Source organism: Balaenoptera physalus (assembly GCF_965194825.1).
Source record: "Balaenoptera physalus genome assembly, chromosome: 17".
Lineage (NCBI taxonomy): Eukaryota > Metazoa > Chordata > Mammalia > Artiodactyla > Balaenopteridae > Balaenoptera > Balaenoptera physalus.
The window spans coordinates 14409002-14426218 of record NC_138895.1 but is presented as its reverse complement, the minus strand read 5'-3'; the positions used below and the strand labels follow the sequence as shown (position 1 = coordinate 14426218).

The following is a 17217-nucleotide window of genomic DNA, read 5'->3' as shown; positions in this document are numbered from 1 at the left end:
TCAGTTCTAGGCTTTCCTTTGGTTCTTTTTCTAGTTTCAGTACTTCAACCGAGATGTCTCATCTGTTTATTCCTTGTGTTCCTTTCCTTTAAGTCCACAAAATATGTGTAATTGTTTTTTAAAAGCCACTAAAAGTCAGCTAACTCCAGTATCTGAGTATAATAAGGTCTGTTTCTGTTGAATGCTCTTTTGTCTTGATTTGGGGTCACAATTTTCCTGCTTTTTTACATGACTAGTAATTTTTTATAGTATGGTGGATATTATAGTTGGTTCTTTGTAGGAAGGCTGGCTTATGTTATCTTCTCTAAAGGATACTGAGTTTTATGTCAGGAATTAAATTATTGGAAGATCTACCTCACCTTCATAAGCATTAACAAAGTATGCCTAACAAAATATGCTTTGTTAGGCTGGGTCTATTTCAATTTTTCCCTCTTTCTTATAAGTGGCTCTCAATTCAGTTTGTGGTTATAACTCTTAATGTTTGATTTTTCCAAGGTCTCTTCTGAATGCTCAAGGAACTCAGGAAGGTTTATTCTCTTTGGCTGGGCTGTAACTCTGATGTGTCCCAGCTCTGCCTGACCTCTCTTTTGCTATTCAGTTCCCAGACTCACAATAACCACTCTCTCAGGTCTAAAGTAGTCTTGCCCTGTGCAAGAACAGCACAGTCCTCAGTTAAGAATCCAAGAAAACACACTTGTAGACTTCTGTCCTCTCCCTCTGCTGCCTTCTCTTGGCACACTGTCCCACAAATCCTAGCCATTTCCTCCTCAGATCAGTGAGATCACCACTCTTCACTCCACTTGAACTCCACCTCCATACAAGTTGGCCAGGGAAAGTGTCACCATGAAGAAAGCCAGCATGAAACACACGGCTCACCTCTCGTTTCCCTCCTCTCAAGAACCAAAGTCCCGGGCTTCCCTGGTGGCGCAGTGGTTGAGAGTCCGCCTGCCAATGCAGGGGACACGGGTTCGAGCCCTGGTCTGGGAAGATCCCACGTGCCGCGGAGCAACTGGGCCCGTGAGCCACAACTACTGAGCCTGCGCGTCTGGAGCCTGTGCTCCGCAACAAGAGAGGCCACGACAGTGAGAGGCCCGCGCACCACGATGAAGAGCGGCCCCCGCTCTCTGCAACTAGAGAAAGCCCTCGCACAGAAATGAAGACCCAACACAGCCATAAATAAATAAATTAAAAAAAAAAAAAAAAGAACCAAAGTCCCATGCCATCTTTTGTCCTGTGCCTGTAAAGTTGGCATATACTTTGTCTAGTTTTATAATTACTTAATATGAAGGAGTAAGGCTAATACCAGCTACTCCATCATGAGCAGAAGCAGAAGCCCCTGACGTTAAATTTTAAAACTTTGTTGCCTGTGTGGAAACTGCATATATAGGCAAGTAAGTCTATACAATATTAACAAAAATGGGTATTTTAATGTGTATGTATTCCACAGTTTAGTGTTTGATTCTTAAAGCTTAGGAATCTAACTCTTGAGTACCAACCATGTAATCTAAGAAGATTTTGTTTTGCAAGGATCTGTGTCCTTTTCTATGGTATAAGAATAATTATATTTTCTATCCCATGGTATTTTTGTAATTAAGTAATGTACACAAAGCACTTAGGTGCAGTGCATTGCATATTGTAATGCACATAAATGTTAATACTATTCTATGTTTGTTATATATAAAAATACCTAGAAAGTACATCACTGAATATTAAAAGTAATTATTTCTGGGTAACACTTTTTATTTACTTATTTTGACCTCTGTAATGCCATGCTCTTTAAATTGAATATCTGTCTTTCAATAATCAAAAAAATATTATTTTAAAGAAAATTTGACTCCCAGATTTGATATTACAAGTCCCTAAAATTAGCCTATGTTGACTTATGAGTGCCAATAGGCTTCCCCAAAAGAATCATTCTTTGTTCAAATTTCTAAAATTTTTTGCTTATCAGGAAGATATTAAGCAATGTAATCACGTTGACAGTACACACATTTAAAGTCAGTAGCACAGAGACGCTAAGATCTTGAAGCCATTACAAGGCCAGTAATGAGCACATATCACTTTTCTTGCTATTTTTTTTTTTAACTGAGAATTATTTAAACTCCTGATTACTAGGGAAAGCAATGATACAAATTAAAAAATAAATTTATAAATGTGTATATTATGACAGCATTATGGTTGGAAAGTGTGTTTAAACAAACATAGGATTTCTAAGGAAACAACCATGATTGCTGCATTGTGGAAAAAGGAATCGCTTTATGAGCAAAGAATCTGAACTTTATTGTAAAAGGAATGCTGCTTCTGTGATTTTTTTTAAATGTGTGTTCTTAGGATTTTCTTTCTTTCAGTTAAGAGCTTTTATATCGGAGAATAACTTCTTTCACATTCATAATTTTCCTTAACAAAATGGAGCTACTTGGAGCTTGTTTGTCCCTTTTGTGTTTAAACTGTATATGAACAGAGATATGTTTCCTATCTTAAACTGCTTTCTACAAAAGATGTCATTAACTCAGCCACCGAGATGTTAGAAATCCGATGGTATCAGATATTAACAATGTTATTTGAGAATTTCAGATCGTAAATGGACCAAGTCCATATAAAAGAAGATAAGAACATCAGATTTTAGCCTGGGGAAAAATAAGAAAGAAAAAAATCCCCCCACCCGTTTCTCTCTTGATATTTTTGCTTTTATTATTGGATGTGAATTCTCTAAATTGTGAGAAGATAAAATAATGCGTAGGACTTAAATATCAAGTAGAGAGTACTTGTTGAAATGATATCTAAACATGTGGAGCATATTTAGATGAAACATTGATGACAAAAGACAATAAACCTCTAAGGCCAAAATCCTATGGACTCACTTTCTTTTTTACCTGTACTAAACCTCTTGTGCTAGTTGAAGACAGGAAAGAAATTGATATAAAAATGATATGAATTACAATAACAAACCTTTTTTTCTAGGTCTAATCCTTTATCAGATACACTGAGCACTTTACAGAAATTATTTTAGTTAATCTTCACAAAACCCTGTGATATAAGTATTGTTATAATTCCCATTTTTCTGATGACGAATCTGATATTTGGGAGAAGGACGTTACTATTCTCAAATCATAGAATTAGTAAGGGGCAATGGGGAAACCTGCAAATAGGGCTACCTGAATACAAAGCTCATACATGCTGTTGTTATTCCTAACACTATGCTAAATTACCTTCCAAAACATCAGTTTCATAAGGTTAATTTCAATTTTGTTTTATGATATTAACAACACTCTACATTAAATTCTTGCAATACAGAGTCCCAAAACAAATGTCAGTAATTAACAAGTAAATATGACAGCACTTAAGAGATGAAAAATAGCTGGCCTAATGAACCCCCTTTTGACAATTCTTGAAAAACTGAGTTTTAAAGAAATTAAAATTTTATATGGAATTTTAAGTTTATATTCTGACACAAGCAAATTCATCCTATACCAATATAAGGCACTCATTCATCTCTTGCAGAAAGCAACTAAAAAAGTGAAAAGTAAAATATAAGTCACTAAATCTAATTAACCTCCATTAGAACACTGTCATATTTTTTCCCATTATGTACTTCAGCACTCTTTTATTTAAAAGCTTTAGAACAATTTTCAAAAAATGCATTCATTATTCTTAAGAATATTTCCTTTCTGAAATTACTGAACATGAGACTATTGAAAAAGAAAATTATATTTCCATTCCAAAAGAAATTCATATACAGGACCAGTTTAAACATTTCAAATTTTGAAAAACATGTTTATTAAATAACTTTAAAAATTTTGAATGAAACTTTATTTCACAAAAACTACTGTTTTCAGATATTGAAAATTGGGAAATTTTCTGAGCACTCTTCTGTTAATGTATATTCAGTGTTCAACTTCAATCATTTTAAGGTTTCTATTTAGAGATGATTAAATAAGATATCAGTGGTATTAAACATATGAAAATCTAAACAGATTACTATAGTTATATAAGAAGTTTTAAGCAATTCAGAGAAGAGTTTTAATGCCTCTTTAATATCTATTGTTTTTGATGTTAAAATGCAAATAACTGCTGAATTAACTACATTTCTTTGCACATTTTCAACCAAGAAAAAAAAACACAATAAAGCCATGATTTTGTACCACTTTCAAATGGCTCATACATGGAGTGCAAAATTAATTCAAATTCAGTCAAATTATATGAAAATCATTACCACAGCTAAACAAATCATCTTGAAGTATAACATCACCATTTTATTAAGTATTTGAAATGGACAAGTTTATTTCAAAAGCAACAAAACCCTAAAAATATTTAACAGTGATTTTCAGTTTGGTTGTGATTTGTTTATACAATGAATTAATGTAAAACCATCAAAACTGTGCTGTTTCAAATATTTTCATACTTATCAATATAATTAAAAGAGTTTTTAAAGCTCGTAGATTATTCAATACATTTATGACTTTACTTACACAGAAGTATGTAAACATAAGTACAAATTTCTAGTTCTTATATGTCTCCTCCTTGTCTCTCCCCCTCCTATTCCTGCTCCCAGCTCAACTTTTGCTAGTGGACATTCATGTATATGCACAGAACATCTTTCTTTTCTTCCTAAAAACCATTTATATGGAAGAAAATTAAAGAGAGTAGAATAATTTGCTCTATATCTTTAACCAAATCACATTAATGTTTGCTGTTGCTTAAATATCCATGTTAAAAATAGATGTAATATTTTATAGTGATACAGCAAATACTTTGGCTTGCAAATACATTTGTAGTTTTACATTCTTTGTCTTCAAGCTTTTGATTTTACTGTCTTGTGGGAAACTTCTATTTTTACTGTTAATAGGCAATTTCTCAATGCTAAAGAAAGCTTTTTTTTTTCTCTGCTTATAACTAGACAATATGTATGTAAGTTAGAAGATATGAATTTACTTGGAAGGAAAGTTTTGTATATAAATTCCAGTGTCTTTTTTCAGATATTCTTGTTAGGCAAGGCAAAAAGAAAAAAAAAAATAAAAGCACTTTCAGAGAATACCTCATTTTTATTCCCACAGCATCCCTATGTGATAGGAATATTTTAATCTGCATTTTACAATGAATTACTTGTAGCTCAGGTGACAAAACTAACAAGAGGCAGCATGAGGGCTGGAGCCGGTCTTAGAGCTCTAGCCCAGTGCTTTGACCACAGACCACACAAAACATCTCACGGTGTGGCTCATACCTTTGCAAAATAATCAGTGAAAAGCTATGGCCTAAGTATGAAAAAGCACATTAGCTTACATTGTTACATGTCAAAAATTTCTAACTTACTTCAAAGCGAGAAATATGTATTAAACAACCTACCCACAAATATATTAAGAACAGCTCTCTCTCAAATAAAGGAATTTTCACACAGGTATACAAATGAGATGAAGGACAATTGTCAATAATTTGTTTATGGGTTTAGATTTTATTTTCAAACTATTGACTTCATTCTGTTATGCTGATCTGCTTTTACCATTGGAAAAAAAAATTTTTTACTCATTATTTTAAATAGTTTATTCATCCCTTTATACATATAAAAAAATCTTAACAATTCACTATTATTTTTTGTTCCTTGGTGAGCTGCCATTTTCCTCTAAGATGCTTATGCGTGGAAAGTAGATCATTTTTTGTTTTGTTTTTATTGCTCAGCTTTTTATTTTCATTTATATGTATACATGTATCTATTATTTTTCAAGTTCTTTTCCCATTTAGGTTATTACAGAATACTGAGTAGCGTTCCCTGTGCTATACAGTATGTCCTTGTTGGTTATCTGTTTTAAATATAGCAGTGTAGAAAATTTTTTAAAGGAAAAAAGCAACATTTCTTATCAAATACCATAGATGTAAATCATGTAGGATGATATCTATTTTTGGTGGCATGCAAGTTCATATTTATTTAAAATGCAATCTCTACACACAAACCCTAGTTATCACCTGCAAATGTTCTGATATTTTTTGAAAAGAAACACAAATAAAGTGTGAAGAGAATGAAGCATAAATAGAATTCCAAACATGAAATGAGTGCGTCCAGAAAGCAATGAAGGAGGCTATGAGTCACATCTAATGAAAGCAAAGTAAGAATCCTAAATAAAGATTTAATGTAAAATAGAAGCTCATCGGAACCATGTCCTCAGGTCTATGCTAGAATCATTTCCTAATATGTAATTTTTCTACTCTGAGCAGTTCATTTTTCAAGCACTCCTGTAAACATGATATCAGGAAGGAAGACAAAGATAATAAGGTAATACAAATTGCATTACCCATATAGCTTCTTAGCAAGACTTTTCCTTATTTCCAGGAGACAATTCAGTAGAGCCTGATTAACTCAGAAACCTCTATCCCATGCTCTCTCTCTCTGTTGCAAAAATTAGACTTTCTAATATTTTATTCCTCTTGCTTCAGGATATATCACATCAAACAAAAAGTGCACTGACCATACCTAGACTAAGATTAGAATTCCTCACTGTATGTTCTACACATCACCTGCAACAGAATCTCTTGGAGGACAGGAGGAAGGGCAGTCGTGTTGAAAAATGTTGATTCATGGGCTGTATCCAAATCTAATGAAACAAAAATTGGGGGTAAAGGCCACTGGAACTGGCATTTAAATAAGCTTCTCAAATGATTCTTAAGCAAACCAAATCTTGAGAATCATCCCTGAATAGTTAACAGTTCGTGAAACATGTCTGTATTTGTGCAAATTTGAACTCCCAGGAATATGCAGTCACTTTGTAAGTGGAGAAATTAATAAACCTATGAATGAATTAATGGACTAACTGAGAGCTGAACTAAAGACCTACAAACTGTTTGGTTCTATATAGATGCCAACACTCACTAGATTCACTGTTCTCTCAGAGCCTAAAGAGGTCAAGATAATTAGAAAAACAAAGGGCACAATATTCTTAGTGCTATATATTAATATGTACTAGTACTATCCACATGGCAGGTGCATGATAGTTGCTGAATGAAAATGTGATTCAGTGTATTTTCTCAAATGTTTTTACTGTAATTTGGAGAGACAAGCACTGTGCTATTCAACTCCACTCAGGCTACACTTCAACCCAAGCTCACTTGGCATTTGTGCAGGCAATGATGGCACTAAAGCAAGATGAAGTCAGAATTCAGAAATATGGGACAAACTCTATTGCAGAAGTATTTCACAGAATTTCTTTAACAATATATCACATGGTTTAACAGGAGGAAATATTTATTATTTAGCATGTGAAAAATATTTTCACACATCTGTGTATATATATCCTAGTTTTTCAATTATGCTAATTATTTTAGTGAACATTTAAAAATATATGTGCAGATTTTCTATTTTGGTTAACTGTGGTCATCAATTGCCAGTTTAATAATGAATTTTTGAGAATATCTAATATTTAAAAATGAGAGCTACTTACATTGAGGTGATTTGGAAGATATTTTAGTCAGTATGTTCTAGATTTAGAGTACTAACTTCATTGGTACTCAAAATTGTTATCTCTTAACACCCACAAATTTGGATATTTTAATCTCAAATATGTACTAATTCCATATTAAATTACATTGGTATATGCTGAATGAATTTCTAAGCAGTATTTAAAGCAATCTTACAGACAATATTAAAGGATCCATAAATTTAATTTTTGAAAGTCCTCAGACTATTTAAAAGAATCATTTTACAAAGAATATTTTAAAGTGACAAGTTATCTGTCATCCTGATGCTCCCAATAATCAATACTCAAAAGAAATAAAGTTTGTATGAATGTTCCCCTGTGCTTTAGACCATTTCACATACTTTAGATCACTAAAATACAGGTATAGAGATAGGTAGGTAGATTTTTTTCTTTTAAACATTTAAAGGCCCTCTCCCTTTCTTTCTTTTTTTTTCTTTCCTTTTTTTTTTTTAACATCATTGGGTGACAGCATCCATTTCTCACTAGGTGAAATGCACGTTCTTATTTTGCAAACATGAGTGATTTCTGCTTTAAGAAGCATCAAACTTTAAAAAAAGAAAGAAAAAAAAGAATTTGCCAAAGGATCACCTTAATGTAATGAGTCCCTCTAGAAAATTAAGTTTATATTTTACATAATTTGGCAAGATACTGGGGTTTTAGAAACTCAATTACTGTATTCTGCAAAGAAAGCAGTATAATTATACTTGTTCTAGATTAGATTTAAAATAAATAAAATATATCTGCAATCACCTTGTTTGTTTTTGCCAACACAGTTTTAATTTTTATATGATTCGAAAAAAGCTAAGACCAGGTAGTATAAAGCATGACTAATGCTATTTTTCTTCTTTAGCATCTCTGGAATGTGATTTTTAGATATTTGTCTCATCATCAATTCTGAGAAAATCTAAAAAAAACTTTTTAAAGTAATATACTAAAATGTGTAAGAAAAGTAGCTTTCAAATAATTCTGATGACATTTTAAAATGAGTATAAATTATATAGAGAAAAATCAAACACATAATTGTAATCAGCATTTCATCAAAAATAAAATGAAAAGTCCATGTAATATAATGAAAATGGACTCACATTTACAAGCTGAAATATCTCTTAAACTAATGAGGTTCCTCAAATCTTCTGTGAAAGTTAATGGAGTAAAATATACAGAGATTTTTTTAAATCTCTTACTGCTCCATTGTAACTGGTTTTTCTGCTTTTGAAAGATCATTGACTTTAATAACTTTTAAAAATAATGTGCAGATTCTTCATAGTTTTATTCATTGTGATCAATTTCCAGCATAATTACCAAAATATTTGAGAATATCTTATATTTGAAGTTGAGAACTACTCAGTTTGAGATGAATTGGCAGATATCTTATTCAACGTCTTCTGTAATTAAAGCACCAATTTCAGAGGTGCTTAAAATTGTTATATCTTAAAATTCCACAAATTTGGAAATTTTATTCTCCGGTATATATTAATCCCATATTAAGCTACTTTTGTACTATGAATTTATAAGTAGTATTTAAAGCAATTACAGAAAATATTTAACTTACTTAAAAGTCATAGACGTTGTATTATAGTATTTTCACATGCCCAGTACACTTAGAAAAGAAACTCACAAATATACAATTAAACAACTGCGAAAAATTAAATGTTAATCAGTATGTATTAACAACGCTAGATTCCTTAACAAACAAAACAAAGGTCAATAGTTTTATTACTAAACTAAAAGTTTTTTTCCCCTTCAAATCAACCAGTTTTATTTAGGAATAATCCTTTGTTATATTAATGTTAACTAATAATTATACTTTTTACTTATTTATCAGTGCACAAAGCATATAGACTGCTTCCCATGCATAATAAATAAAATTTTCAGCCAGTTATACCTGGTATAGGTAACAATGACAAGTTAAACCCTTAAAACATATAAGCTATTGCAAATTCATTCTAAACAATGTTGTGGATTCAAAAGGTTATTTTATATACCAGATGTCTCTGTTGCATTTTACAATTATTTCATGTACTAAAATTTGATTTCAAATATGTTTTCAAGAACTTAGCATTTGTATTTTCCTCACATATGTACAATCACTTATGTTTCTCTGGAATCAGAGTTTCAAAACTATTATCTTAAAATTCTTTAATAATAAACGAAATGATGTAAGTCTAATATTAAAAGGACTGGGAAGATAGATACTTTATAGTTTCTAAATTGATTTAGGAGTATTGCGTCAATTGATTAGTGTAGGACTTGATATCCAATGGAATAATAATAGAGATATACATGCCTGTTGAAGATGCAGGTTTTAAAACTGAATAACTTAATAACCATTTTATTTCATACCCATACTTCACATATTTATCCATTACTATATCATGACTGAAAAATTCTTAGCTCCTGCATTAACTGAAAATATTCATGTACATCTGTCTGATTTCATGTAAGACATGAGCCATTCATTACCTTAGTTAAAGGCATACATAACATTATAAGTCATGGACTTATATACTCTACTTTTGAAGAACACTCTGGGTCTATATTTTAAACATATATTTCTAAAATAATAGAACAGTATTAATGGGTAGGAGTATTAGGGCCTTAAAGACAAATATATTTCATATCTAAATAACATTTTACTTTAATTGATGAACTTTATGGGCAAAACAATTTGTGGATAGAATTTTCTGTTATATGACCTTTGTTCACTGAGACAACTAGGCAAGACGGTTGCATATGGCATTATTTTAGGGGACAGCCCAGTGGACTTGGAACATTCCATATTATTGCAGGGAAATCTCACAACCTATAGACCAGCATTAGTACACCACCAGCTGCCTGTGCTGACATGCGGACTCACATGGCGAAAGTCCAAACCTCCAGCTATCTCTCATTCTTAAATTTGCTCAGACCAGAGGCTAAAATGTCAAATGAAACAAAATCAGTAAGGACCAGCTGTTAATTGCTCACATTAGGTAGTCTCCAAAACCCAATCCTTTGCTCTTCATCTCGGGAGACTAGAAACCTCAGAACAGAGGAGCTGAGATCTAGGGATGCCAGCACTGAGTGGACACCTGAGTCTCCTTAAAGAATCTCTTGATATCACTGAAGTTCTATGAGTTCCTCCACTCTGACTAGACATTCCTGAGGCTATCAGGAATCCCAAAGTGATTTGGAGAATGCTTGGATTTCCTCAAAAGATTCCCTTTGCAACATAGCGTATAACCACCTTCATGTGGGTATCAACTGACCATGAGCTGTTGTATAAAGGAAATGAGGGGGACAGAAGGATACCTGCAAACCCAATGTCAATGTACCAACACACCAACACTGATGTTACATAGGCAACATCCATGAACGGTTCCAGACTTGCCCCCTTCACTGTTACTGACTGAAGCAGAGGAACGATGTACAGGCACAGTCATGAAGCACAACTGCAAGAGTCCATCCTTACAACAGCAAACCTGCAGGGGTAATGACCACACTGCCTGCTGAACTACATCTACTTGTCCTCTGGGACTTACCAGAGGAATCAGACTCTCCAGGAAACATTCCCTGATGACCGGCCCCTACTTCTGCATTAGATGTTATTCCTATATACAACTCTGCGCTTAATCAAATTAGCAACTGTAGCAAAAAATATTAGAGTGATATTTACATTTTCATCTTGAACACTAGAATGTAAAGTTCCTGTGAACAGAAACCATGATTATTTTATTTTTACATCCCCAGGACCAAGTCTAGGGCCTAGCATTCAGTAAACGTTCGCTGAATGGGAGTTGAATGAAGGCAGCACCACCATATCTGACACATCTGCCACATTACTGATTTGGAGGCAGGGAGATGAGATTCCTTAAAAAACACCCAGATTTAACAGTTCTTAAAAAAAAAGATGGACAGCATGAAGTGAAAATGCCATGACATAGCCTCCTCAATGCTGGAATGAATGCAGTTATTATAACATCAGAAATTATCAGTGAACCTGCCACCATTAATTAATAACACCTTGTAGGCCTATGCATGGAGACCTATATCATTTATTATAATGATAGTATTTTAGTACCATAAACACTTAAAACCAAGGAAGCTAGTTTAGAAAAAAAATAATTTAAAAAAAATCTGTATACTTCTGGGGCTCCTTTTTCTATACGTTAAATTTATCTGAAGCATTCAAATGATTTTATTATTTATTCACTTTCTAGTATATTGTTACAAAGTATTTGAAAATTGTTCTAATTATTTAGAATAGAATAGCTAATATCACTGAATTAAAAACCCTATGTTTTATATGTGGATAATTCGCTCTGAAATAAAATATAATTTCCTTCTTTTGAAAAAAACGGTTTTACAAAAGGAAGTTCAATTTAAAAAAACTATTATGCAGAGATTTCTGATGAAACAAAAATGTACATTTACTTCATTAAAAGATATAAAAGATTTCCTATGTATAAAACTTTCATGAAAGTAATGAGCCTATAAAAACACTGAAATCTCTGCCAACTTTCCTGTCATTTATGAAAGACATAAAACATTAATTTACTATCTGCCCTTTTAAATTTAACTTGCTTTTTCTAAAACATCCTTGAAACAATAGAGAGACATCTTGGAATGCGGGCTGAAATATGTACTCTGGATACATTTTAGACAAAAGATGTGATCAAGGCAATCATAATAGGAGAATAAAGCAGACAAACTTGAATTTGTATCACAAGTGCACAGAGAATAAATCTTGATTAAGTAGTCAGAAGGTAAGTGCTGCATATACAAAGCACAAAATACAGTCTAATAAATACTTCACAAGCTCAGGTGATTTCAACTTAACTCTTGCATGCAACTCCATGAAAGTCTAATGCAAGTGTGTGCTAAATGGTTTCTTTCCCCTAAGTCAAAACTACTCAAAACTTTAAAAATCTCTTAACCACTACGCACTTTTACAATGCCAGAGAAGAAAAAGAGAAATTATTAATTTTTAAAATTACCCAGCAATTCCATTGCATCATCTTCATCATCAATATCTTCTTCTGTTACTGATGGGGTGGGGCTATGGACAGACTCAAACGAATCTTGAGAGAGCATTGCTGCCAGAAGTTTCTTATGCTGCTGTTGCTGCTGTTTTAATCCTTTAGTCTTGGGCTCCACCTTTAAGCTGAAGGAATAGTTAAACGTTAATTTTCAATGATGATAACATCATCAATTAGCTGTGGTAACTAAAGAAAATCTACAAACAAATTTTCACTCAATTATTTTGCTTTGCAAATCTATGCACATATTAGTAAAACTTTCCCCAAGGACAATGGAAATACAGACTGTCTTCTTTCTAAGACATCCTTCGGTACCTCATTAACAATTTCCTAGACTGGAATACTTGAAGAATATGACAAACCCCTGCCCCATTTAAGGGAGGAGGTGCTAACTGGCTAACTGGCTCCTAACAATTGTTGCCATGTGGGAATTAAAGCCCACTGTTAATGGTTTTCTAATTTTTTAGAGGAGGTAGGAAGTTCAGATCATTATATAAAATTCCCTGATTTACAAAACGAATGCATGTCAAGCAAAACACATGTAATGGGATAACTATTTTAACACACTATAATAAATTTTTTTTAATGAGAACTTTAATTGTACATAATTAAAATAAATGTCCTCACTGGTCCTCTCATGTTGCCTAGGTCTGGGGGTAGGACAGGGTAGAAGGAGGGATGGAACCAGAATTGGCATTTAAATGACTCTCAGTGCCCTCCAGTCTAAAAGAGTCTTTGCAAATTTGGAAGAGTTTCCCTGTGATAAAGCCAGACTCCTTTGGGTAAAGGAGCCAGTCTTTCATGGCTCTCTCTCCCTCAACTTCCCAAGACAGTGTCTGACGGGAAAACTTACATGTCCACGTGGCAACCATTTACAGTTTTAAAAATTGTCCCAAAGTTCTTCTCTTTCCTATAATCTGATTTCTTTCCATATAATTGCCCAAAGGAAGAAAACTGCAAATGTCACCTCATGAAGGAAAAAGACATGATGAAAAGGAGGTCTCTCTCAAGCAGGAAGGAGAGATTAACCCTTTCTAAAGGGGCTCAGAAAGTAGGTCCAGGAGAGAAGGCAAATGAGCAAGAGGAGGTTACATGCACTTGGTTTAAAAAAAAAAAAAAAAACAAAACCAACCAGGTAAGTTTCAGGGCATGGATCAAAACATTTCAAGCTGTCTTAATAGAAGGGCCAGGTTCAACACTGTCTAAGAGAAGGTTGGAAATGGAAAGATGGCATTGTATGTCATCAGTGGGCAAAGATCAGTCAGCTCCACCTTACTGTTCACCTCAGAGTTAGGCTGGATATGACAGAGAAGATCAAGGGAAACGGGTGGAGAGAAAGCTTGTTCTTTCCCCCAAGTTAAGGCTATTTAATAAATGCACAAGGAATGATGCAATCAGAAAACCACCACTTTAACCACCAACACAGTGACTGCTCAGGCAAGGATCATCAAGGGACGCTAATGCCCTTTGCTGACAGATAGTTGGGGGAGAAGGACTGTCAAAAATCTCAAGGTGGTTTCCAACCGATTATTTATGTTTCTACTTGAATTTTTTTGCTTTGAAACAATTACAGATTTACATGAAGTTGTAAGAAATAATAGAGCGATCCTGTGCACCATTTATACAGTGTCCTTCAATGGTAACATCTTATAAAATTATAGCACAATATCACGGCCAGGATACTGACAATGATACAATTCTCCAATCTTATTCAGGTTCCCATTTTAATTGGACTCACTTTTGTGCGTGCCTCTCTATGTATTTAGTTCTAGACTATTTCAGTATTTTTGTGGGTTTGTGTATCATGTATCCACCACCACAGTCAAGGTACAGACCAGTTCAAACACTACAAGGTTTCCTCGTGTTGTCCTTTTCTAACCATTCCCACCTCCCTCTATAACTCGCCTTCCCCTTCCCTCATTCCTGGCAACCACCAGTCTGTGCCCCATTCCTATAATATTGTGATTTCAAGAAATGTTATATAAGTGAAACTACACAGTACGTAATCTTTTAGGATTGGCTTTTTTCATGCAGTGTAATTCCCTGGAGATTCATTCATGCTGTTTTGTGTACCAGAAGTCCATTCCTATTCTTTGCTGTGTAGTGTTCCATGGCATGGATATACTCCAGTTTATCTAACCATTCACCCATTGAAGGACATCTGGCTGTTTTAAGCTTCTTGGCTATTAAGATACAGCTGCTATGAACATTCATGTACATGTTTTTGTGTGCAAGTTCCCATTTCTCTGAGATAAATGCCCAAGAGTACAAATGCTAGGTTATACGGTAGTTTCATGTTTAGCTTAGGTTTTTTTTTTTTACATTTACATTATCAATGTGTGATTATTTTAATAACTCTAAATGTGTCATGAATATATATGCTTTCCCACTAAATAGCTATAGAAAGATGCTTGAATATTCATGGAAAAGGAGATGACATAGGATTCGGTAAATTATTGACACAAGAAGAGGTGGAAGATTACCACAGTGTGAAAACATGAGACTCAGGACTGGTGATAATTTCAGGGAGAAGAGAGACAGCGAGGTCTGTAAGCAGGAATGAGATGCAAGGTTCACACCTCCCTCTTATCCTGTGGATTGCACAAGTGAAAACTGCATCATTAGAGAGAAAATAGGGTCCTGCTACTGGGAAGTAGGGCTCTTAATGCACACAAGTGGTGAGTAGGTGGGAAGAGGTGGGGTTTGGAGTCTTTCTCAGAGCACTTAGATTTCTGGGTCTCCTTATTTAGACTTTGAACGTGAATCTTAATAACAGGATTCTTAGAATACCTTCCTGAAGAAAGGCTGTATAGCAAAGCATTGAAGCACACGGAATTTGGAGCAAGATAGCCTGGCTCAGTCACTTAATAACTATCCAATCTTGGGACAGTGATGTAACCATGCTGGGACGTAGTTCCCTTATTCCTAAAATAGGGATAATAGTAATATTCGCAAGAGGATGAAATGGGTTAAGATATGTAAAGCACATACAGCAGTCTACTAATTGGTAATTAATATCACTATATATTCAAAGAACACAATGGGCAGCATCCTAGATATTTACATGTCTTTTCTTGAGCAGTAACATCCCACATCCCAACAAACAGAGAAAGGAAATAAAAAAATATCTTGGGACTTCCCTGGTGGTGCAGTGGTTGAGAATCCACCTGCCAATGCAGGGGACACGGGTTCCACCCTTGGTCTGGGAAGATCCCACATGCCAAAGAGCAACTAGGCCCATGTGCCACAACTACTGAGCCTGTGCTCTAGAGCCCGCGAGCCACAACTACTGAGCCCTCATGCCACAACTACCGAAGCCCGCGCGCCTAGAGCCTGTGCTCCGCAACAAGAGAAGCCACCACAATGAGTAGCATGCACACTGCAATGAAGAGTAGCCCCCGCTCACAGGAACGAAGACCCAACACAGCCAAAAATAAATAAATAAAATAAAAAATAATAAAAAGCCAATTCTTAAAAAAAAAAAAAAGTGTCTTTATGAAAAGGAATAGCAGCTACATTTCAATTTGGTGTCAATACACTCTAGGACTCCATTTTGCTTTGGTCTAAAAGGTTAAGTTCTAAACCAGGATCAGCTGGAAAAGGACAGTTTAAAGTGGCCATGCCCTCCACTTCTTCCCACTGGATGGCCTGCCTTCTACCATCTGCCCTCTTCCTCCTGGCCGCACTCTTCCAGGGGGCCTGACCTTGCTCCATTTTGTTTCACACTCTGACTCTGAACACAAGTTGGTAAGTATTAATTTTATCTGGCCACATGTGTTCTCTTTGGTGGAAAACCGGATGATTCCTCTCTTGAACTATCTCCTAAGCTTGTTTAGTTCACCATCGCAGCCTAATAGAGAAATCTGTGCCCTTTCTCTTAACTCTAATCAGAAATTAAAGGGTTCTCTTTTATTAAGGCTCAGGTTGTTGAAGAGATCACAAAAAGTTTCACACTTAATCGCTTCATTTTGATTTATGCAAAAGAGCTCTGTCTTTTTTTCTTCACGTCTAAATGTGATGTTTTATAATTTATTTAGCAGACATTTATTAAGTGTTTGCTACGTACCAGGCATTGTGGGCACTGAGCTGAAGAAATAAGACACATGTCCTTGTCATGCTCCTCGCTTTAAAGCAAGTACTTTGAATCTAGGATTTTTGTTTTCATATTGGTCTCACCCAACACCCAGCACATCACCTTGTGTTAATGCTCAATAAATATTTAACAAATTCACTCTTTCTTTCTGAACCTCATTTTTTCTAACACACTAAATAAAAAATAAGAATTAATTTAAGTAAATATAATCTGAGTCCTCCAACTTGAGAGATGTGAAAATCCAGGGAAATGGAAAGGTTGGTAGTGAAACAAAAGAAGGAAAAACAGATTGGAATGTGAATGAGAAACAAATGGTAGATAGTAAATTTGTAACTCCCATTCACCAGCTGACAATGACCAAGACCATTTCATGAAGGTTGAAGCAAGTGTTTTCATTAAAATACATGGTTTGGTCATGAAGATAGTGCTGGGCTATAAGAACTAGACACTGACTGAATCCAAAACGTTGCCTGTCTAATAATAAGAGTCCGTCTCTGAGTCTATGAGTCCAAAGATGACTAGCAATGTGTTTCACAAAATAATTATTTGAATTAGTATATGTATTTCCTAAATAAATAAATGAATGAATTCCTAAATAAATGAGAACAAATTTTGAATATATTAAAATGACCTCATCAATATT

At 34.3% G+C, this 17217-nt stretch overlaps 1 protein-coding gene across 1 annotated transcript in view; it reads right to left on the bottom strand.

The window, feature by feature from the left end:
• Positions 1 to 17217, bottom strand: part of LOC309646883 (uncharacterized protein C8orf34 homolog) — a 351104-nt gene that overhangs the window by 227634 nt on the left and 106253 nt on the right. Inside the window, 1 exon segment of the mRNA XM_082433666.1 lies at positions 12440 to 12606. Coding sequence (XP_082289792.1) covers positions 12440 to 12606 — 167 coding nt within the window.